This window comes from Buteo buteo, chromosome 2 (assembly GCF_964188355.1).
Source record: "Buteo buteo chromosome 2, bButBut1.hap1.1, whole genome shotgun sequence".
Taxonomy (NCBI): Eukaryota; Metazoa; Chordata; class Aves; order Accipitriformes; family Accipitridae; genus Buteo; species Buteo buteo.
Window position 1 is genome coordinate 4,590,279 of NC_134172.1, and position 24,630 is coordinate 4,614,908.

Below are 24,630 nucleotides of genomic sequence, written 5' to 3' on the forward strand. Positions count from 1 at the left end.
CAGTCATCTAGCTGGGAAGATAATTTCATGGAATCATGAAAAAAATAAAAAAGGAATTCAAGATAACGCCTAATCTATCTATATATCTGCCATGAACAATTTAATAGCTATTTCCTCCCGTCTACAGACTTTTATTTTTACCAGGCAAATTTTCATGCATTTCAAAGGTTAAAAAAATTGAGAAGGGACAAGGAGGTTTTTGGTATCATGCAAACTGTAGCTTGCACGGAGACTCTTACTATTAAAAAGCATTAGGTAATATTAATAACTATGTCAAATAGTTAGTATTACCACTACTAAGATAGGTTCTCCTTTTAATAGCAACTCATTTGGGAGCAGTGGCTGGGTTGTATAAGGATTGAAGTGGGGTCTAACAGGATTTGGTTACCAACCACAGTGAGTGCATGGGACTTTTGGTCCAAGCTTAAAGTGGTAACAGAAAGAGAGAAAAGAGAAAATGCACCAGCCTAGCTGACCATCTGCAGTATTTTTTGCAAGACAAGGGACAATTTTGTTAGGCAACAATGCATGCTGGAAGCAGAAACAGCCCACTTTCCAATTTTTCATTTGCTTGTTTGGTTGCTGATGCCAACTGCAAGGGGCAGAAGGATGGTGAGGTCTCATTTCTACAGACCACAAAAAGGCATGAATCTTTCATTCCCACGGACTCTTCCCTGGACTCCCAACATGAGAACACCTCACATTGGTCATCTCATGCCTATGTTCTCCCTAAGCATGAGGGGAATCCACTCTGAGTTTTAGTTTTTTCTAAAATAGGTTTGAATTGTGATGATTAGTTATTGAAGACCCAAACAGAGTTTCAGGTCTCATTGATTTCAGTGGAGACCCAAGGGCAGAACATCCCCTTTAGCAATTAAAGTTGGTGATATTTTCATCTTGTACAGTCTGTGAAGGCTTTTTTCACACATTCCCTCCTACCCCTGCACGTGTGCGTGCACACACACACACACAAAAGTATCTACACACAAACATCCTGGTTTTCTACAGTATTTTTTAAACTGAAGCGCAAATCCAGACTACTGTAGTTTTAGATTTCCCTTTATATTGAGTATGTAAATGAGGTTTCACACTCATGCTAGCCATGCAGCTTTATCAGACAGAAGCAAAGAACAAAGAGAAAATACTTTACCGTCTTCAGAGATGATAAATCTGAACAGTGCAGGACACTTGACAAAGACGATTTCACCCACACTTGCAGGTTTCCAACATGTAATATTGTCCCACATTCCTGGGCAACCTATAGAAGAGAAGGAGGGATAAAATACATTAGTGGTGGAAACCCATTCCTTTCTTCACACTGTTATTGTGGTTCATAGTTAGTTCTTTCTTCTATCCATGAACATGTGCTCATTTAGAATAATAAACAGTATCATTTTCTAATAAGCTTTCCCTGGAATAAAAAAATTTTCATTCATAGGAATAGCATAAAATATGTAGTTGCATGGCACAATAGTGGCCAGACTCTACCCTCACAGAAGATGACATTTCTTGGTCCCAGTTAAATCACTCCAACATATACCAGAAACTAATTTTCCCTTGAGCATGAAATCTGCTGCCATTTAGCTACCTTTCAGTAGTGCCGGGTTAAATCTTTTTTGTTTATGGATCACATCTTTGATTTAAGTTTTATAAATTTCTGTTGGCTCTAATCCTTGTCGAAGGATGGGTATTGGCACATTTTGGAATTTGACCCAGGGAGATGACTAGAAACTGAAAAACAGATTCTGCTTCATCCTACAACCAGTTTTGTAGATATGTGAGGGAGGGAAGTTCACCTATTTCATGCTGGTTTTTTTTCTTAAAAAAATATTGGGAATGGAAATGTCCCTCCTTAGTAAAGAACTGTTGTAATATCATTCACTATCTTTGCTGCATGCTTTAGTCCAGAGAATATAAACTCACAATGCCAAAAGGATGATTTTGACCCCTAATGATTACTTGCATAAGCTAAAAACAGAATCAGGCATTTAACCAACTGTTCAGAGATTAGGCTTCAAGTAACAAGCTTGGAACTAAAGATCTAAGTGGTAAAGAACCAGCCTCCTGTTACATGCATGTTGAAAGAGGAGGTGATGAGATTGTGGATGGGATTTGTCTTCTCTTAGAATATAGGAAAAATTCAGGTCCCATGTGCTATTGTAAATACAAAAAAGGAGCCCAGCCCCTGCTTCTTTCTGGCCACTGTGTCAGAGACATGACAAACTATGACTGCCTTCCAAGAAGCATAATAGCCCTCCTGTAATTCTGTAAACCACTACCTTACTAGCTCATAAACCTAGAAGACTTACCCAGTGTACAGAAAAACTCAGAGCAATCTCTTGAATTTCCTATTAATGTTTTAAAAAATGACTTAGTGAAAGAATCTCGAATGGGAATGATCTTCTACCTCAGCAGGAAAAGAAAGAAAAACTAAACATAAACATCTCCACTACTTCTTTGCATTCAATGTTGGAATCAAGCATATCATTTTATCAACTATTAAAAGCTGCAAGCTACATGATTTTCTAAGTGGTTTTCCATTAATATGCTCTCTGTTGACTATGTGCCAACAAAAATAAGATCTTCAGTAAAAACAGATAATACTTCAAACTGTCATACTTTCAGACTGGCACAAGTACAATATGATGAGGTATGGGTTATCAACTTGTAAAAACAGTGTAAAAACAGCTTTATCAACTTTGGTGATAGTAGCAGATTTCCATCAGTGCAGAATGTATGCTCACAGGGATGGAATTAGTGTATTTTTTTCCATCAGCTTCAGTGGCAAGGAATCAAACCCTATCTTTTCCACACAAAAATATAAGCCAGATACTACCATGTGTGGTGGATAGGGCAGTTCTGAGTGATAAAGTGTTTGAAGAATTAGGTCAGTGTCAAACAACACTATTACGATGCTACGATGATGGCATATGCTAAGCAGTTGATAATCATTCTTTCAAATCAAAGGATATATCATCAGATTACATAACATAAATTAATAACCATGTAAAATCCTGACTTTATTAGATAAAAATCCCTCAGCTTTGCCAGACCCACCAAAATACTATATTACTTCAAAAATGGTCATTAAATCATCATGGAAAAAAGGAATCTTTTTCATATCCCCCTCCTCCTCCCTTTTTTTCACTCCTATGCCAGGTTGTTTCCTTTACTAGATGAGGATGTCTTTGTATGAGTGCTGTGATTCACTAGAACACCTCCAAAAGGCTCAAGGGCTGGGGTTTGAAAAGTTTTGTGATATGGTTAGCGTACTGAAGATGGAAATCAAGATCACATCGAGCACTATTAGATCTTATTGTCTTTGATAGCTAGTGTCTGTCCACGCAGTAGGGACTGTGTTTACCATGTAACTCTGAAGACATGTAGTAATGGGTTTGTAGTTCACTGATGTATGGCACTCTGTACAAAAGTAAAGGATACGGTAATGAGATATTTGCTTACAAGAGGTGTTAGAGACAATCAAAGTGGCTAATGAGATCTGAGAACCACCTGCTAGCCTTGCTTGCTTAAATTAAATGAGTTTGATAGGAATAGGGAAAGCTTTCTTATTTCTTATTATTACTTCAATATCAGTTGTCTTCCAAATGCTGGGATAGCAACAGATACTGCAAACCAACCTAGAGAAATGCAAGGAAATTCCCATACTGCAGAAAAGAAAGTGTAGACATGGAATAAATATTGCATAGCATTGTGTATCAAATTCAGTTATACCAGGTGGTTGTTTTTGTGGTAATACCATGCAGAGCTAAAAAATAGCTCCATTTAAAAAGACACTCTAAGTTCATTGTGCTAGAAAGCACTGATGTGCTGACATTGGAAGAGAGGGAGAGAGAGGCATGGAGTGAAGTGATTTGCCTTAGTTACTAAAATAGGTGAGTGACGGAGATTGGAAAGAACACTACCGCTGAGAATGTTGCCTGATCCTGCCTGGAAAAGCATATTTGAAACAAACAATTTAGAAAAGCAAAGAAAAGGATGACAAAAAATTTAAATGGAATAAAGGCCAGCGTGCACAATCCCCTTACATTTGTAAACCACGATACAGCCAGCAACTCCTGCTGGGTGAAATCTGCCCACGGAAATCAATGTGACTTGAGTGTGAAACTGCACAGCGGTGGTCTCCTCTGGCACTGACGGTATGTCTCCATTCTGTGTCACGTAGGGATGCCCAAACTAGTTTTGAAAGAGGTAGCTCAGATACTGCAAGCAGCAAGGTGCAGCTTCAGGTGGGCAAATTTTCCTGCTTCTTAACATGTTAGAAATCAGTAACAACAAGAAATGGTTTTAAAGAGTAAGATTTCATGTGGGCTGGAGTGGAAAAAAAAAAAAAAAAGGAGGTGGTCTTGCTAATGGGTGGTCTTGAAAACAAGGCACTGTGCAGAAAGCACAAATCCTGCCTTTCTTTCCCAAGTCTGCACTGCAACCTGCAGACTGAAATTCATGTTTGGTAAACATTGTGGGTTTCATCTTAGCTAACATAAGTGGTGTAACGCTTGGCATCTGGTCTTGAGTAAGTACTTATGTCCTCTTCATAGCGTGGGCAGAAGAGTGCTTCATCTTATTCAGCTAGTTACCTCTTCTTCAGTGGGATGGATGGTCCTTTGGGAGCCCCTTTCCTTGTCACTGACTTTTGAGGAAACACAAAGTGATCATTCAAATATAGGATTAGTCAGGACTGGTTTAACTTCAGATAGCTAAGACTTACCCTTTTTACCCTATACAGCTAAGCAAAGTTGCTTCTATAGTTCATGGAGAGAGACTCCATATATGGAAAATCCCATTTTAAGGTGGTGAATCACCCTGTAAAATCTACTTCCATCTTTCCACTGACTACACTCAGTAGAATAAGGCTAAGAGCTAGCTGAGCCCAGCCAGCTGCCTATTAAATGGTTGAAGCTTGTATTGCCCACAGGGTCTATGTGGTGTTTTGGAGTAGAGCTGAACCAGCTCTCCCCTTTGGGCAGAGGGCTAACCAGTGGCTATGGAGCCTCCCTTAGCCATTTTCTGATCCTGAGCTGAGGGTTGGGACATGTTACTGCAGGCTGTGGACAATGTCAGTATACCTGTGTAGCTCCTGAGCGATTCAAACCACAGGTAAACCACACTGGTTGCTTAAGAAAATCCCTTACGTGATCAATCCCTACATCTCTGTCTCAAGCTTCTTCATGTAAAAGTGAGATAAATCTCGTGTTTAGACTGTGAGCTTCCTGTGGCTGGATCCACCTTGTACTGTTCTTGTGATATGTACTTCAAAAACCAGACTCCTGATTTCAGCTGAAGCACAACATGGAATTTTTATGAATTTCATATGAAGCCTAGGACACCTAAGTTTAAATTTACTACTGTTGAAGCTGATGGGGGTGCCTCGCATACCTAAGGATGGATCTGACTTGGCAGCCACTGAAAAAGAACAACTCTTTCAGAGAAAGGCCGAATTTCATAACAAGGAGGAAACTATGGATATTTATCATTACAGAATCTTCTGATGCATTTTTAAAATTATACCTAACAATAAAACCATTCTAGTCATTCTCCCTTCGTGAAGGTTCACACAAGCCTTGTTCCCGTCCTTTGCTTCAAATTAAGCCTCTCAGAGCACAACACTTTCTCTCTCACCTGCTAGTCCTGGCAGCTGAAAGGCTTCCCTCGTACCTGAAATGTCTGGACAAGCACCAAGATTAAAAAAAAAAACAACAAAAAAACAACCAAACCAAGCCATACTGGTAGAATAGCAGTGATAAAGAGCAATTCTGAAATTGCTTACAGCCCCTATTTTTTTTTTTTCCTCTGTCTAAGGCTGTCTTGAGAGTCCCACATCTGATAGTGGCTAGATATAAAACCAGATTTTAGGCAGCCCCATAGCTGAAGTTCACTGAGTTCAAGGAATGGACCTCACTTTAAATCCACAGAGAATAGCGCCTGTTATCTTCCATCAACATGGAGTCACTGTGTCACCAGGACTATGTACAAACTGTTCTTTTTCTATGGATTTGTATTCTATTTTCTCATAGTGCCTCTACTGCAATACCCTCATTTACACTCTCTGTACTTAAATCCTCTTAACAGTACCCACAACATCCTCCCATGTCCTTCTCCTGTCCCTAGCGTAACATGACTCCTTCTCATCTCTGCTAACTTTTTGGCAAGGGAAGGTACAAAAGCAGAGGTGTGTTTTTTGGATGGCAAGACCCTGTGTACTAATTCACTGCTCACTCTTTCACTCTTCTTAATAAAGTGGATCAGTCCTACCTGTCCCCCTGACCATGACAATAAAAATTTTGACATCTTTCTTGTACTCAGCACGCTGTTTTCACAAAATATACAGGAATTTACAGCTTTAAGACTAGTGCACCTCTGTCAGATGTTGCTGACTTTATTCAGAGGACTCAAAATTACTGGGTGAAGGAGGGGAGTGAAAAAGGGAATGACAGGAGAATGGACAAAGTGATTTATGGATTCATACACAGAAGGGAATAGACAAGAATTTGCATAAAATTTGTTTCCTTAGGAAATCAGGAAAAAATGTAAATATATAAATGTTAGACTTCCTTATTTTTCATGTATGGAAATAAAGGTTTGAGATGAAAATCCATCTTTTTGGCTTACAGCATTCAGTTTGATTTTCAGTTCGTCTCCTCATTTATTAGTTTAAAATATCACCTTCAAGGTCATATTGCCTTCAGGAGAGTAATATCAAAGGAAATGTAATGTTACAAGCCAGCATATTAAACTGAATTATGCGACGCACAATAACTTTTAAAGGGCATACTACATATATAGCCTTCCAGAGAGAGAGAGGAAAATGAGATAGGTCCTATCTGTTCTTTCATAAATCTAGGTAAATACCAAAATAAATAAAGGCTTAAGTGAGGCCTGGGTATAGGACCTAGGTTTTCAAAAGTAATTGACATTTCAAAGTAAAAGTATCTTACAGGAGCTCCTATTACAGAAATGGTGGTTCTGTAGATGTTTCGAGTTGGGAAGCAAACTTATAACACTCAGATTCAATAGTCTCTTTTGAAAGTCCAGGCCATAAGAGAGTAAAAAAGAAACATCAACTGAAATTCCAGAGTAAGTTATAAAAGGAGGAAAAAAACAGAAAGGGGAAAAACACTAACGGAAGACATTCTATGTTGGAAAAGAGAATACTTGATCATGCATAAGGAAAAAGAAAAGTTATTCCTTCCTTAAAATATCTTATATGCAAAGCAGGCATGAAAGACTAAGCACAAGGGGAAGCTGAGCAGAGAAAAGGGAACGGTTTTTACTTCCCGGTTCTGTTCCTTATAGATTTTGGAATTATTTGAACAAAGTCTATTTATTCTTTCAGGATATGTCATCTGGACCAGCTATTACACTAAGAATTTGTTCCTCTCTCCAAATTTTGCTACTGCTGCACTGAGCTGCTCCTTGCATTGTCCAACATGGAATTCATTCACCTTAATGGTATAAACATTATATATGTAAATCTGAGCTAAGTTCTACTTTTCTTTTACAGTGCATGAAGAAAAACAGACACCTCCGGAGGGCACTGCCAGAGGGTTTCTAAGATAAATTATCCTCTGGAGATGAGTGTTTTCCTCCACTTATTAGAAAAGACACCAAGAGAAAGCCTAATCTTAGGCTTAAACCAGCTGGAATCAGAGCAGAGGAATTCCGCATGTATAGTCAAAGTGACTCAGCTAGGGCTGTATGTGAGGAAAAATAAACTATGGTCAAACTTACCAACAGTTGGCCTACCTTAATATTTTCCATTACCTTTCTCTAGGTAACTGCTGTCCCTGGTATAAAGTTATGCAACACTATATTATGACTATTTAGAATCCATTTTTTATGTAATGATAATTATATAAAATACGAGAGCATTTTGCACTGGTACACCATTATCATTAAAGTAAGTTGTTTTACAGGATGACATTTTCAGAGATCTAAGATGTACTAAGTGCAGCACTGTTTTCAAACAACTATTAAAAACTTCAGCTTAATATATGAAAGAGAACATTGGAAAAAATGATTTGAGATATTTCACTTCCTATGTACCAAGTTAATCCTAGATTATGTTAAAAACTAAAAGTGAAAGAAACAGAAACAGTAGTTTTTCTTTGATTGGAATAGTGGGGTTTATAGCATAAGAGAAGAAAAAGATAAGATGAAGATAGCAGGCCTTAGCTCTCAAAATATTAAGTGCGTATGCTTTGCATTTGTCAAACATAAATTGTATATTTTAGAACTGAGAGCTAGTCTTTCCTACCAAAGTTCAACACAGAGGATTTCACTGGCTTGGTTGTTCTGCATCTGTTCACCTTGGTTCACCTTCCGACCACCTAAGGACTGAGCCACACAAATTATAAATTGGAACTCTATCCTTATTCCTACTATTTTGGTGGTTTGAAAAAAGTAGATACAAATACATACACAAGTCACTGTTTTACCATGACCTGTCTCAGAGGTGAAAAGAGAATGAAAATTTCATTTATGCCAAAAATCCAACCATTAGAACTAATCTCGAGGGTGAAAGGTTCTTGTCTAGGTATCATGTGAAACACACCTCAAAGGGAAGGGTTAATACCAAATTATTATTTTTTTTCCTTGAACATTTTATACATGGCAAAGATCAGCCTTTAAATGACAGGAGCTGTTATCTATAATTAGAGAGGAATAAGCCTTTTTTCTTCTTTTAAAGCTGTTTAATTCCTTACAATCACAGCATATTTATTCTAAGCTTGAACTTATTTCTGTTCTTGCATTGTTACCTGCCAGGAAAACCTCATGCAAGAAAATGTCCAGAATCCTTTAAATGCTGCCAACCAAATGGCCTTAGGTGAGCTTCAGAAAGTTTTAAAGGGAAACTTCAGTTTGGCAAAATCTTTGGAACACTTCTTTGTCTAATTATACAGAAGAGTAGAAAGCCAATAATCTGGGAAATGGAAAGGTGTGGTTTTTTAAAAAAACTTTCGTTAAATATAATAAAAAGGATTGGTTACCCATCTACAAGAGAGTCACCAGTTTGCTGTTCTGGAGGTAGAGAGACTCTGTGAAATCGCTAAAAAAAAACGGGAGATTTTATTCCAACACTGCTGGAGGACAGAATGAGACTTAGAAGCTGCCAGAACCTGAGCCAGTGCCAAGCTCACCAGCTGCAGATAATCTGGCATCACTCGGGCCATGTGTTATGTGAGATGATGGGGTACTGCTGGAGGGAACCTTGCCTGGCAGCAGCCCGTACCCCTCTCTTCTTTTATTGCCGGTGGCATCCGAAATGACTGTCACCATCCTACCCCCCCCCCCCCCCCGCCATTCTGACTCACTCCCCTCGCTTCTTGGGAGAAGCGGTCATGAACTTTTCTTTATCAACTCTATCTTCCGTTAATTCTCCAAGCTGAGAGAGAGGGGGAAAGGGAGGCTCTTCCACCAGTGCCTAGAAGGCTTTTTGTACATCACAGTGCTACAAATTTTAATCCTTAAATGACCGGGCTCACAGTAATTTCTGGGAAGAGCATAGTAAAAATACTGGCTGAAGTTTGCAGAGTAAAGACAGAGTTTGAGAAGAAAGCAATAGAGTAAGAACCAGAAAGATGTGTTCCTCCTCCACAAAGCCTGACCTTCCTCTGTCAGATCCTACCCAAATGAATCCTTCCCTTTACATGCACAACCTACCCATAAAAAGTGATTTACTAAAGACAACACAGTGGAGCGCTATCAGCTGTGTCTCACCTTTTTGAATAGTTTCAATTAACAATATTAACTAAGCCTACAAATGGTTTTGGTGATGGAGGAGCTGGATAGATATAAATACATATTATATATTTTTATATATAATATATATAAAAATTTATATATAATATGTTTTTTCCCCACAAGTATTAAGGGTCCTCCCAGCAAATGCTGGCTTTCAACAGGGGCTGTAGGTAAGGAACCTTTCCAAGCTGTACAGCTGAACAGTTCACTGCCACTTTTGCCACCCATGGAGAGTAGTGATATTTGGCCCATTATGAGATTTATGGGCCTGTGAGGAAGACATCTGTAAAGATCACTAGGATAACTAGTTACCATGGATACAGAGAAAGTTGAAATATTTTCAACATGTCTTTTTGATGTTTTGGAGTCTGCATTCCTTTGAAAATAGAGAGAGGATTTAGTTGCATGGAAGAAAATGAGGAGAAGATTTAGTAGCAGGTCTCTTGAGCATTGAAGTTTCCCAGTAATAAATTCAGGGCTTCAAATCTGTTCTGTCACAAAAGAAAAAAATGATAACATATTCCTTTGATTTGTTAGTTTCTAACTAATCTCACAACAGCACTGAAGCGGGACTAAAATGGGACACAAACCTTGAAACAGTCTCTGGGTATGGGGTTACAATTCAATCCTAAAAAAACCCAACGTAGTAGAACAGGATTTTCAATAGGAGTTATTCAGGCAAAGCCTGAGTTCAACAGTTGCCTAGTCAATAAAATTTGTCAGGAATTGCAACTTGTTTCTTAAAGGATAAATTGACCAATCAAAACAGACAGACATTAAACAACTGAAAATAACAGCTGACCTCAAGTCTATATGACTGATAATTTCAGAACTTATATTAAATTCTGTTACACATATATTAAGTTCCCTCAAAGGAATTTACAAATTATCATTATTTAGGTTTCATGGTAGCTCTGAGGGTGAGAAGGTTTTCTGCTCTTTTTACAGCTGGAAAACCAAACGTTAACATTGAAAGCTAAACACTCTCCAGAGCAAGAGTTCTAACAGAGCTCAGAAGCAAGCTGCCCTTTCATATTCAGACTCCTGTCCTCCTCACTTTCTTGCTTTTCTATTGTTTATAAATAGTTATCTCTGTGGAAAAGGCATGTCTATAGTAGAAGACAACTTCTAACAGATCTTGGGCCAAATTCATTCCTGATGTAACCACAGTGACACCAATATGGATACTCTTGAGAGGCATTTATTTCTTATTTACTTCTTCAAATCTTCTGAGAATGAGAAATGACTGAATTAAATAACTTAATTTCTTCCAGTGTGCAAATTCCATAACCTCTGCTGGAAATTGTTCTAGTGGTGACTCAAGCAATTCCTTATTAGAGCCCATGGAACCTTATGACCTAGTGGAGGAAACAAAGGAAATAAATATATGACAAAAAAAGCCAGTTCAGACTTTGGTAAGAGGCATGTTGACACATTGCATTTCATACTCCTGAACAGGAGGACAGAAGCTGTATTTTGTTCAAGGTTTTGGAGTAACTGCAAAAGAAAACTTGAAGCAAAGATGTGATTCAATAACAACATCAGAGTTTAACAAAGCCTGTCTCCTGTTTCATATTGAACTTCTCTGGCTACCTGCAATGTGTTCGGAGAGTAGAAAAAATAACACCGAAAATTAAATGCAATCCAGCCTCACAAGGATTTGCATACACCTGGGGAATTTTGGTCAGTATCAAAGAGACTAAAGGAAATGACATTACTATTCAGTAGGTTCTCAGCTACTAGATGCCTTCATGTCAAAAGTAAAGATATATAAAGATATATGCCTTGATCTGGGCAGGTTACAATCTGAACTCTAACGAAAAGGCAATGTATCAATAGATGAAAAGGGAGGTAGAGTGCCTGATGGAGAAGGACAAAGGAGGTGCTAGTGAAGCATGGAGAACTATCATGATCATTCCCCTGGTAATGAACAGTGGATGTTTTCTCTTTTTTTTTTCCCCACTTTTTTTTTTCCCCTGGAAAATTTTTTTTTGCAGAGAGAGAAGGGGAAGAAATGGAATGGAATGTAGACTGGGAAGAACCACCAGTGCCATCACACCCAGACCAGCACTATCAGCAGCAAGCAAAGGCCATATAAATTTAATCCAGAAAAAATAAATGCATGCATACTGCTTACAACTCTATATTGTGTGAGCTACAAAATACAAAATCTCCCAATATAAATATAAAAATAAAATAAATACAATACAAATACAAATAAAATACAAATAAAATACAAAAATACAAAAACCTAAAACCCATAAACATCATAATAAGACATAGGAAGAGGTCAGAAGTATTTCCGATGTTTAGATACATGAAACATGTTAGGTGAAAATGCCCAGAAAACCGTGGGAAGTGGACACAAGAAGGCCCAAAATTACAGTAGTGGTAATGCAAAATCTGAACTGCTAGAGACAAGATAATTCCCCTTCGCTTGCCTTTAGATCAGAACAAGTACGGTAGATCTGTTTGGGGTTTTTTTGTCTGAAGGTTGAAAGGATACAGGAAGAAATGGGAAGAAGTCATTAGAGAGTGCTGAGGCTGCCATCACTACTTGACGATTTATGGTGGAGGACCAGTAACATCAGTAACACATGGAGATATTCAGCAAACCTCCAACACTGCTGGTTTAGTCACTATTGTCATAAAAGCCGTTACAGTAGGCATTGCAGGAAGTGGTATTTGGGGAAGAATGGTATTTGGGTGGGTTTAACCATATTTGGGAAAAAAGTGTCTGCAGATCCTCATTTTCCTTTTGCTTACTCCTGTAAATGAGGCTTTAATTCCAACAAAGTCAAAGAGTTTCTCTATGTATAAAGCTGCTGTAAGTCAGAGACTAATTAGTTTAGAGAATTGAGAGATGAGTTAAAAAAGAAATATGAAAATGAATTAAGTATATTATTCCTCCTCCCTCTTTTCTTACTAGAAAAGGTTAAAGACCTAGTAGGAAGATAAATTGTTCTGTGGTGTTGCTCACAAATATGTGTGGGCAGGTAATTACACTCCCATCTGAAGTAATAAATAACTATGAAAATTTGCATGCATATAATCAATACTCTTTCACTCGTGGTATTTATTGGAATGTGGAATAGTTATGCAAAACCAGAAAATAAACCTAAAGGGACCTGGGGAGGTCATAGAGATTATTCACTGCACCCAGGCAAAATAAACCATAATTAAAATATCTAAAAGGAAGTTGGGAGTTCTCATTGTCTGCGGCATTCTTATTAGCTGGACAAAGGACGAGAAAAGTACCTTACAAGGCACAATCCTGCATGCTTGAGTTACAGAGTAAAGGTCCAGAAACTTCTTTATGTTTCAGTCATTTGATAATTTTTGACTTGCGAGGATTGTGACAGCATCAGTGTTGTATATAAAGATGATAACAAATTTCTTCATGATATTCTGAGAATGAACAGAAGTCATATTACTTAGCAGATATAAAATTAACCCCTACTGTAAGACCCAGTTAGATGTAGAAATTATTTATAGGTATAGGTATGTATTTATACAGGTATAGAGAATAGATATATATTTACATATATCCTCAGATAGATTACTCTGTCCATAGACTAACTGTTTAGGGTATGTGTAGAAGAAAAATTAGAAAACACACAAAAAATGCTCCATTTGTAACCCAAGCGAGAAATCTTATTCATGTCAACAGGAATGATCAGCTATTGTAATCATACCATTTAAATTTTTTATCGGTTCTCAATCCAGAAGAATAATGGGAAACAAATCAGTGATTCTGGTATATCCTGTATGAAGACAATTATGAAATAGTTCTACCGACTGGGAGTACTGTATTTAATTCTGTTCTAGCTTATTCAATTATGATAACAATGGGTTCTGTTTTAAGTAGTTTGCAGGTTAGCAGAGACAAGGTAGAATTATATTAGTCATTTGGCTATATGACCAAAAACCTGGAACAGAGTCAAGTACTTTCATGTCTTGGGAACAAAGATGAGGCATGTTCTCAAAAAGTATACAACAGTCCTTCAGCACATTTTAATTAATTGTTTGTGGTCATTATTTCAGTTTGGCTTTGCTCTTGTCATGTGGTTTGGGCATACTCTTGTTACACACTCTAATAATTGTTTTCTCTCCTAAGGCATTTAATTGTGCATTGATTTCTATTTCCAATAATTTTTTTCACACGGGTCCTGGTTATTCACTCAATTATGGATTATTCTAACCTTGCCTTTTGTTTTGGTTGTGATTTCTAGCTGCGTTGTTTCACTGCGCTTCCTTTGATTTGTTTTTCTGTAAAGGAAACAAACCAATCAATTCTAGCAACTGTGTGAGCATGAAGTGTATGGCCTGATTATCAAAAGTGCAAGCTGCTCTGGAAAAGCAGGTATTCAGGAAGTCTGAATTGGCTTTTAGGGTAATCAGAAAGGCAAGGAAAAGGATCAATAAGAAGAGCACCTCAGGTGCTTGTCCACAAGACTCAACTATCTGCTCTTGAAGGGTGAAAATTGCACCATCTAACTTCAGACATGTGCCTTGCCTGGCAAAGCTATTTGGGTAGGGTTCTCACTTGGTTTACTCAAAATAAAAAATAAAAAAAAAAAGCGCCAGACAATAAAATCATAAATGTGAATTATGGAGAAAGGAAATCCAGGACTGGGAGGTGAAATAGGCAGCTAAACTCTTTGAGATTATGGATACACCTTGAGTGGGACTCAGCTTGCATATTAAGCCACCTTAATTTAGGTGTTTAAATATGTAAACTGAATGTAAATCTCGGTACCTATCAACTGTACAAGGAGCCTTGGGAGACTAGCCAGCTAATCTAGCCAATAAATCAGATGTTTAACATCCGGTGATGCAATTGTTCCCCAAGGAGACCATTTTCCCCTAAATACAGAGCCCACTACAGTTCTCTTTACTGAAAGAGGTGTTGAAAATGCCTGTTGAATTCAGTGGGCGTTGAGGTTGCAGAATTAACCCCGGTGAAAGGCAAAAGCTGTGCCTGGTGCCGACCGCAGAACCCTCCCCCCGCCGGTTGGGTATTTGCTGCACTTATTTTGGCAAAAGGTTTGGTTTAAGAATTATCAAAACCTTAAAAGTGTGATTTGTTAGTGATCTTTTCACAAAACAAGCTGGTGGTAGCTATAAATATATTATTAGCTGAGAGGTGAGTCTGTTTCGATATTTCCGCATGGCTTGAGGCTCAAAACTACCCTCGTTAAAAGCAAAAGTGCCTCTAAACTACATGTTTACAGTATGGTGCAAGAGGCAGGTAATTACTTTGATTCATCTGTAAATCATTTATAAGACACTATGTATTCATCGAGCTGTAAAAATCATGAGTCTTCAGGGCATCCAGAAGCAAAATTCAGAAATGAAGAGGAAGAAAGATCATTTATTTTAACTGAGATCAATCTGAAGTCTGGATGGCAAGTTTTCTAAATTCTATTCCTTTCCAACTATCTTGCGGGGATAATGCACATATTTGAAAACATAAACAAACCCAAAAGCTGGCTTAGAATTGGACTCTAACTTTCAATGTTCTTGTAGATATGAAAAGAGGAAAAAACAGATCACACATCAATAGGAGAGAAAGTATACTATCCTACATCTGAAGTATCTGAAATTAACAAATTATCTGAATTTATATATAAAAGATAACCTAGTTGAATCAACTTTTTTCCTCCTTTCTTTTTTTTTTCCTATGGAGGAGCCTACATGTCCACTTTAAGCAAACATTCTGCTTTCAGCTAGCTAATGCGAGATTAATTTCACCTTTAGACTTCAGCGTGGTATTGCTAAAGTGTTCCTGCAACACAGAATAACCTATTTCTGTGATGGAATTCATATTAGAAAATGAAATCTCAAGCTGGGAAGCATAACAGGAGCACAGGCCAAGTTCATTTTTTTCTAGTGTAGCATGCAAAATTCAACACATTAAGCTTTATGGCCCCCAAAACAAAACACATGAGAAGAGTTCTTCTTTGCTTCATTTCTTTTACAAAAGGCTGGAAAACTGCATGAAATGGAGAGATTTTTCCCTTTTTCCTTTCCTGTTCCTTATAGTTCACAGGAGGAATTTGGGGAAGGAATTGCACATTTTCTTTTCTTCCCTTTTGCCAGGAGCAAATTACCATGCACATTCTGAGTCAGCAGTGCTGGCTAGCAGCTCATGGGCAAAGCCAAGGATCTCCCTTCCCCCACCCCCATCCTTCCTTGCCCAGAAACTAAAAAAAAAATAAAATACAATGAATATTGGGCATGCAGATCCTGCTGCTCTGCTCTTCCAGTGATGGAAGAGGCTGTGAAGTTCAGCAGATACTGCAGGGCTGTCTCCACTTTCTAAATCTCTTCAGCATCCTTCAGAGGAGATCACAGTCTGATCCATTGCAATTTGCAAGAAAAGAAAGGGCATAGCTTAAGTGTCTAATTAAGCAGAAATATGAAGAACTTTGTGGGAAAAAATAGGATTTAGTAAGGGCTTAGGGAGTTCATATTTAAGATGATATTATACATGTAAGTTACTTTGCACTTCTGCTTTTGAAAGTAAGTAAAACTGAGTTATCTAATTTTTGCCATGGTGAGGCGAGTACATACCTATGTTTTTCTACCACTTAGCAGATGGAGTACTTAATAACTTGTTATAGATCTGTAACTTGCTTGTCTGTCTGAAGATGATTTAACTTACTGTTCTTCAGTTTTATTTTGCTGAGGAAAAATCAATATGCAAAACCTGTCAGGAGTCCAATTCAATTGCATGTATTATTGAGTAGGCAGTTTCCTGTGATGAAGTTCTTGGCTTAAGTTTGTAAGGTATATTAAGAAGTGGTGGATGTAGCTCAGAATAAGCTGAAACAAGAAATGAAATAGTACAGCTGGGCAATTTTAGTAGTTGGCCAACTATGTGAGAGTATCAGCTCTTGGTGAAGTCTCATAAGTAAAAAAAAAAATCACAGAAAAGAACAGACTAAGAAAACTCTCTCGAGTGTTTGGTCCAACAACACTTGATCAATGACTAGAGCTTCCCAAGTGATCCTACAATACACGCAGATACCAAAAGGAGTGATTCTAAAGATACGAAATGTGGTATGCCAGAATGTTCCTCCAGAAGCCCATACACTGGTGAAAAGGAAGTGATGTTTAAGAGTGTAGAGGAAATCTTCCAATGGAAGTTATTAACAAAAAGCCATTGGATTTTGTTGTAACGCCTTCTTGTTCCCATCACATTTGCTTTTCTCCCACTAGTGGTCTAAGTACAGGCAACCATCCTCATCAACAAAGCAAGCAGTAACTGGCAAATATGCTTTCCAGAGTGGAATTCAACTGTCCAAGTGCCAACATCTACATTTGAATAGCCCTCAAAATTTTTGTAGGAATAGATAGAAATAGGCAGTCCTAGAGAACAATGTCTCTCATCTGAAAGCAGACATTTGAAATAAGTCTGATGAGTCATTCCCTCAAAAAGCCAACTTTTGTCCATTGACTGTGAAGGCAGCTTTGGGACAATAGCCGAGATAAAAATACCTATGGCATAGAAATTTCAAGGTCCATGAGAAAAACTTCATGCCGTCTCACTGCAAAAAAATATCCCTGATATTGTTCTTATCTTCATATCAAAGTACAGAAGAATAACGACGGAATTTCAAACAATGCCACCTTCATCGCAGGATCACAAAAGTCCCATTATATCCCAGAAAATAAGGTCCAACCAGTTCTCTTCCTGGGCTGTGCCACCACTAAGCCTGGTAAGTCTACCTCTGATGAGAGACTGAATGAAGGATTGAATAGAAACAAAGCAGAAATGGAAGGACCCTGCATGATGCTTGATGACTGACATTGTCATCTCATGGAAATGATGGACTGGGTGACCACAGCCTCCACGTGTAAGTAAAAGGGGGATTCTGGCCATGCTTCTCTGCAGCAGGTCCCAGGCTGGAGCATTGCTTTCCCTACACGGTTCTCTTGGAAAAGCTTTGTGCGTTCCACAAGTTCACAGCCTGTCAGCTGATGCAAAACCAGTGTCACGCGCTACGTCTCTGCTCTAGAGTCTGTGCTTCTTCCCAACACAGAGCCAGAAGAAGGGACAAGGATCCTGTCATTGCCAGCAACAGGAAACATCATTCCATATGGGGAGCTATTGTGGGGGAGACTGGGAACTGGCAGGTGTATTACAGATCCTTCACCATACTAGGGTGATAAAACGTACCCTTAACACAGCCAAGAATCCTGCTTTCAGTCTGTATTGGTAGATCCTATTATATTCACTGGCTGTACTTGATGAATTCATTAGCAACAGAAGCCCGAACTAGAGGAATTAAAGAAAGGAACAACATTTGTATTTTGTCTTTACTAACTATTAGCATATGTACCAGTATCTTTTACATCCTTCTAGGATTTTATAAGCTCAAGCAGAGATCATAAATTATTGCTGTATTGTCCTTTCCTTGCCTTTGGGCAATTTGACTAATACAACCAAACTCTGTGGATGTGTGTGTGCTGTAATCTTGTAGTTTCTCTGTCAAAAACAACCAAGCATGTCTCTGTTAGCCAGTGCTCAGAATACTTCACTTTAGTAATCTTTTTTTTTTTTTTTTAATTTGTCTCTACAATCAATTCAGAAAGCTAGGCATTTTTTTCATAGGTTGAGTAACATCCTTCAGCAAACAAACCTTCCTTCATTTTTTTAGAGGACTTTTAGGAAACATGACTGGTTGTCTGGAGATGCCTATCTCTTTCCGTCGAGATTCGTAGAATCACAGAATCAGAGAATGGTTTGGGTTGGAAGGAACCTTTAAAGGTCATCTAGTCCAACTCCTTGCCATGAGCAGGGACATCTTCCACTAGACCAGGTTGCCCAGAGCCCCGTCCAACCTGACCTTGAATGTTTCCAGGGATGGGGCATCCACAATCTCTCCAGGCAACCCGTTCCTGTGTCTCACCACAGGTTCAGACTAAGAAATCTAAACATAGATGTCTGTACGCAAACAGAGGTGGGCTTTAGCTGCCTCAGTGCATGTCACTAGGGCCACCTGAGCTATTAGCTGACCTCCTGCTTCTATTCCAATATTGTTACTCCTTCAGCACTGTGTAGGTGTCTCAGACACCCAAGGCATCTCAAATGGCACTGAATATCTGTCTCCATACAATAAAACCCTTTCCCCAGTGTCTCAGCTTCTACTATAGTCCACAAAGTCAATGTATTTACTGAAGCCCTGAAAGTAATTCCAGTGATAAAACGAAGATGTCTGTGGGTAATGAACTGCACTTGATTATTGAGGGTGCCTGGGCGACTAACTTAGACTCAACATGGAATTTTTAGGTAGCTACATCAGGTATTTCCACTGTATGGATTTAATTTATTTTCAAAAAGATAGTGGTTTAGTGCAATTTGAGATGTTTCAGGGGATCAAGTTGCTAGTCCAGATAGACACAGATCTTCTGTAGGCCCCATGTCAGAATGTCTTGATACCCTAAGGAATGTAGAGACACTTGCTGTTTATGTGCACCTGAAACTGGTCCTAAAAATCTCCCAAGTAATTCTCTAATTCTCCTGCTTCAGGAACTTATTGGACACTAGAATGCAATTTAGATGCAAAGTCTAGGGTTCACTTAGGATTTCTCCTAAATGTAGTCACTGCCAGCGCAGAGAAACTCAAAGTCAATCCGTGCTGTCTTAATCCATGTTCCATCACTAGAAATAAAGATCCTAGAAACCAGTCAACTGTGCCATTGATTCCAGCAAGAATTGAATTCACTCTCTTACTGCTGTTTTTCTCAGTGAGACTAACAATCTAAAGAAGAAATAAAGACTCACTTTTTGTCAGAAAATAAATCAGACAGCTACAGAATATGCCATGGGAATAGGAACAAAAGAGCATTTTCACAAAATTCCCTTTTAAAAGAATATCCGGTTGTCTGACACCTGACACTCATTTTTACAGAAATAGGACATGTTTTTAGGACCTTCATGAAAATACAGTTTGCATGCAAGGCAACACTTTAATTCAGCACTGAAATGCATCCGCTTCTGCAGAAGACTGCAGCAGCTGCCTGATGGGATATAGCACAAGCACACGGTTTAAAAGGAGCTGCAAAGATCTGATGAAAATCATACTAAAATCATAGATGGTCACTCAGTTCCAATTCAGATGACATGTTAATAGTCTTTTGGGGATTCTTTTCTGCCACGGTACTATAGACATTAAAAAGTTAAAAATGATTGTAAGTTGTCACAGCTTCCAGCTGTCCGTGACTGAAGATATCGACAGATCACAGCAGCACAGGAAAGACCACAACTCATTTCATTGCGTAAGTTTTACTGCTGTTCATTGTTTATTTTTTAACAGCTGTGACCTCATATATCATGCTTGCAATTAAATGTAATGATTACAATTGCAGCTTGGTGTAACATGAATTAAAGCAATCCCCCTGCCCCACAGGTAAAATCCATTGCAAACACTTCTACTGCACTTTGCATTTGAAAATTGTCATTTAAAAAGAAAGAAAGAAAGAAACCAAAACCAAAACCCAAAATCAAATAAATAAAGATATGGGGTAAAACCCAGCAGAAGCTGTCCCTGTTTACTCTAGATCAGCCTCTCATTGCACATCATGGATGCCATGTAGTGGAAGGGAAGATCAGACTTTTACTATTTAATTCCAGACAAAAAAAGAGAGGTGGTGTGGTTTAATGAACTAGCTGTCACCATAGAAACAAGGAACTCACAAGTGGAAAAGTGTAAATAATTGATATTTTGTTTCGATTGTTAAGCAAAAAAAGGGGGAAAAAACCCATTCCATTCAATTCAGTAAGATTTTTTTCTTTCTTTTGGCTGACATGAAATAAGAGAGAGTTAGGCAGTCAGACAAGAAGTTTTATTTTTAGGTTCTTTTTTAAAAATTTTAACATTTCTTTATTTTTTAACACTAATTAAAGTAGCAATACTTCTGAAACAATGTTCTGTTGTGAAATGTCAATACTTCTTTCTTTTCCAGATTTGTTAATGATTTTTTTCAGCCCAAAATTTCAAAATTTAACCTAAACCTGCATTTTTCAATGACTAAAGTGCTTGCAGAAAAGTACTTTTATTCAGTCCTGCTCCCAGAAACTCATCTTCTCTGAGTCAGTAGCTTACCCAGTTGCCTGGACAAAATCCATTTCACCTTTTATTTTCTTTTGACTTCTGTTCCTGGGTTATTAAAGAAGGACTTCCTGGCTGTTCTGGGGATTATGAAAGTTATAGCTTTGAAAGAACCAGGTAGGAATTATTACGATGAGTATATTATGGGATGGAATAGTAGCTCCTACACATGCTTTGCAGTAAATGGTGTTTTCAGAGCTGTAGGCGTTAAATTCCAGTACTTTTCTTTCCCTTCATTTCCCATCTGAATGGAAGTCCAGGAAATGCTGAGAAGATGACTAAACTTTGGTATATTAGCAGGGCTTGCAAAGGAGGCAGTCCTCATCTAAACCACCAACACGCTGCTGAATGTGTTAGCAGAATGTGTTCATGCTGCCCAAGGAGATAATAGAAATTTCTGCTCCATTACAGCAATTTTTTGCCTCTTTTCTCTGACTCATCTTAACTGACCGTTCCCAGGCTGATGATCACCTCAACTAAGCTTTAACTATCTTAGGGAGTCCATACAGCTTAACTTGTCCTCCAGCTTCCCTCTTGAGTCAGTAGGGAGAAAAATGCCATTCCACAGAAAAAATTATCTCACAAATGTCAGGAACCCATAGGGGTTTGAAAGGAATAGCTCTAAGGAAGGACCCACAGCTCTTCTGTGGCTACTTAGACTTAGTTTAGATTAGACAACTGAGGTGTTAGCTACTGATATCAAGAGAGACAAATCACATCGCTTGGAGACAAAGCAGTGAATAAGAACTAGCAGGATTTGGGGTTAAGACTCTGTGCTGGTTTTCGCTGGGATAGAGTTAATTTTCTTCATTGTAGCTAGTACGGGGCTATGTTTTGGATTTGTGCTGGAAACAGTGTCGATACCACAGGGATGTTTTCGTTCCTGCTGAGCAGGGCTTACCCAGAGCCAAGGGCTTTTCTGCTTCTCCCCCCACCCCACCAGCGAGCAGGCTGGGGGGGCACAAGGAGTTGGGGGACACAGCCGGGACAGCTGACCCCAACTGACCCAAGGGATATCCCAGACCATAGGACATCATGGTCAGCAGATAAAGCTGGGGGAAGAAGAAGGAAGGGGGGACGTTGGGAGTGATGGTGTTTGTCTTCCCCAGTCCCCGTCAGGCGTGCTGGAGCCCTGCTGTCCTGGAGATGCTGAACTCCTGCCTGCCCGTGGGGAGTGGGGAATGGATTCCTTGGTTTGCTTTGCTTGCACATGTGGCTTTTGCTTTACCTATTAAACTGTCTTTATCTCAGCCCACAAGTTTTTTCACTTTTACCCTTCCGATTCTCTCCCCCATCCCACTGTGAAGGAGATGAGTGAGTGGCTGTGTGGTGCTGAGTTGGGGTTAAACCACAGCAGACTCTTAGGATAGAGAGCAAAGTACCCATATCTATCATATGTGCTGTAGAAAATCCATGGCAGGATACTGCTCTGGTACTGCAGGATGCACCTATGGCCCTACACGCTCCAGCAATTTACCATGGCTTAACACTACGCTGTGAGTAGCACACAGCGCTGAAGAGAAAGGGATACTATATTAAGGAAATATTTTCTTGACACTGAGACACAGAAGATTACCAAAGACACTGTGATCCCAAATAAAGAATGGTACAGATATCTCCAGTCTAATGGCAACTCAGCTAGATCTGGAAGCAAAAGCTGTGGGATTGTACAAGCACACCACTGCCCTGCAGCAAATTATTTCTGCTCCCAGCCTGTTACCAGGAATCCTTCACCAGTGAAATTATTGTTATTATATTATTTGTCTTCCTGGGCAGACCATACATATAAGTATAGCTTGGTTCCGTATTATAGAGGGATGAGAAAGAAATATGCTAGAGGCTTTTCCAAGAAATAGGAACAAACCAGTGTTCACCCACCGGAGGTTTGTCCGTCCCCAGCCATGACTAGCAAGAAACTTTTCGATAGATTATTCCAAAGCAGTTTGTCTGGGACACAGCACCCTTTCTTTCGCCTGCCAAGCTAATCCTGAACTTTTTCAGTGACAATGCACTTCCAGGCTTTCAGCTTCACTAATGTGACTGAATTCACAGCGGGCTAGCAACATCCCTTTTAGCTTCTGCTGCTCCATTTGAGAACAAGATTCTTTATAGAGCCTGCACCTTGGTTTAAGCCTGGATCGTGAAGATTTTGTTTGTTCCAGTGCTGCTGCATTATTATCAACAGGATTCATACCATCTAACTTCAGACCTCCCTAATGACTGCTTTAATAGGCAATGCAGAGAAATGGGCACTTGTCATACAGTCTTCTCAGCGTAAGATGGATGTTGAAAATAGGGCAAGTTTAAGTCCTGTAAGAACTTGTAAGTGTAAGTGACTTCTAAGTACTTATTTTGATCTATTGGCTATAAACACAGTTTAAATAACCGACATTGACAAAGGCCTCTCTATAAGCCCATATTTAGGTGACATGTATTTATCCATTGTATCTGGTGAACAGACATCTAAAAAGGATGTTGATAAACTCAGAGACATTCAGCAAAGAGCTAAAGAATGAGTCAACGTTTGGAAAAAAGCGATTGGTGAAGCTCTTTTTCTTGCATTTGCCTGAGAAAGAGTAAAGCTTGATCTCAGCTCAGGTACCAAGGGTTGCACAAGTGTTTTGTTCAGATAGAGACCTGTACAGTACAGATGTCTGAAATGAGCACAGATCCTAACCCTGGTATCACATGGTCCCTCGCTCGTTCTTGCTTGTTTCTACCATCTCTAACATGAGGTTAGTAGAAGACACTTTATGCAGTGTCATGGATAAAGCCATCAGTGCAAAAAAAACCATCTTTGGCCAAAGACAGATGCATTCAGGAAGATCAAAGCTGTCTAGGTCAGTATCCTGGCTCAAATAGGAGCCAAGTAGAAAACATTTATGTGTAGAGACATTCTTAGCTACACCCTCCTAACTCTAAGAATTCAATAGCTTTTAAAGGCTGAGTGTGAGAAAAACAATCCTAGTCCTATAGTTCTTGTGGACAGCTGCATCAACAAGGGACACACATGCACACGTACACAAGCACACAATGAACGTCTTCCCAGTGGTGCCAAGGGAAATAAAAGCAGGTAATTAGGTAAAAAGCAGGTAAAAAAAAGGCTCTGAAAGGACAGGAGGCTGATGAGACACCTAATAAAAATCTAAAGCTAAAAAAACCTACTCCATCATCGTATGAAAATGGAAACACTTCAAAATCTACTCTTTCCTTGCATCACCACCATTACCTTCAAATTACTACCTCCTACCCCCTTGGCACCCTTACCAGTTTCTTTCTTGCTGATTTACAGGGTAACTTGCTGATAGGATTCCTCTTAACAAAGATTATTGTAAGCATCGCGTCTCTGCAAATACTTATTTGATTTGAATTTCTTGACTTGCCTGGCAATGCTACTGCCTTTCAACATTTTTCACAGGAAGGACAGGAGGACTGGGACTAGAGAACTAGGACTACAAGTTAAAGATTAATTTATCAATGAGCCATGAACCACATAATCACCAATAAGTCCTCATTACTTCTATTTTTATTCAAATTCTTGTGCTGTGTTCGCTATTATCATACATCGGCTTATTCCAGATTAGTGCATTTTAAGCACTATAAACATTAAATCAAGAGGCCCAAATCTGCAGATCACTCAAGGAACTCCCCCACCATTTGAGAGAGCGCCACATTCAGGGGACAAGTCTGGAATATCATGTTCCAACAGTGGAAATCAAGACAGGTAACAGACTGCGAAAAATCTATCATG

General features: G+C 38.9%; 1 protein-coding gene across 1 annotated transcript in view; it reads right to left on the bottom strand.

Annotated features, from left to right (window-relative positions):
- The window catches only part of ADCYAP1R1 (ADCYAP receptor type I), an 85,655-nt gene that overhangs the window by 54,661 nt on the left and 6,364 nt on the right, over positions 1 to 24,630 (bottom strand). Inside the window, exon 3 of the mRNA XM_075022481.1 lies at positions 1,151 to 1,258. Within this exon, the coding sequence (XP_074878582.1) occupies positions 1,151 to 1,258 (108 nt within the window). The remainder of the gene's footprint in view (positions 1 to 1,150; positions 1,259 to 24,630) is intronic.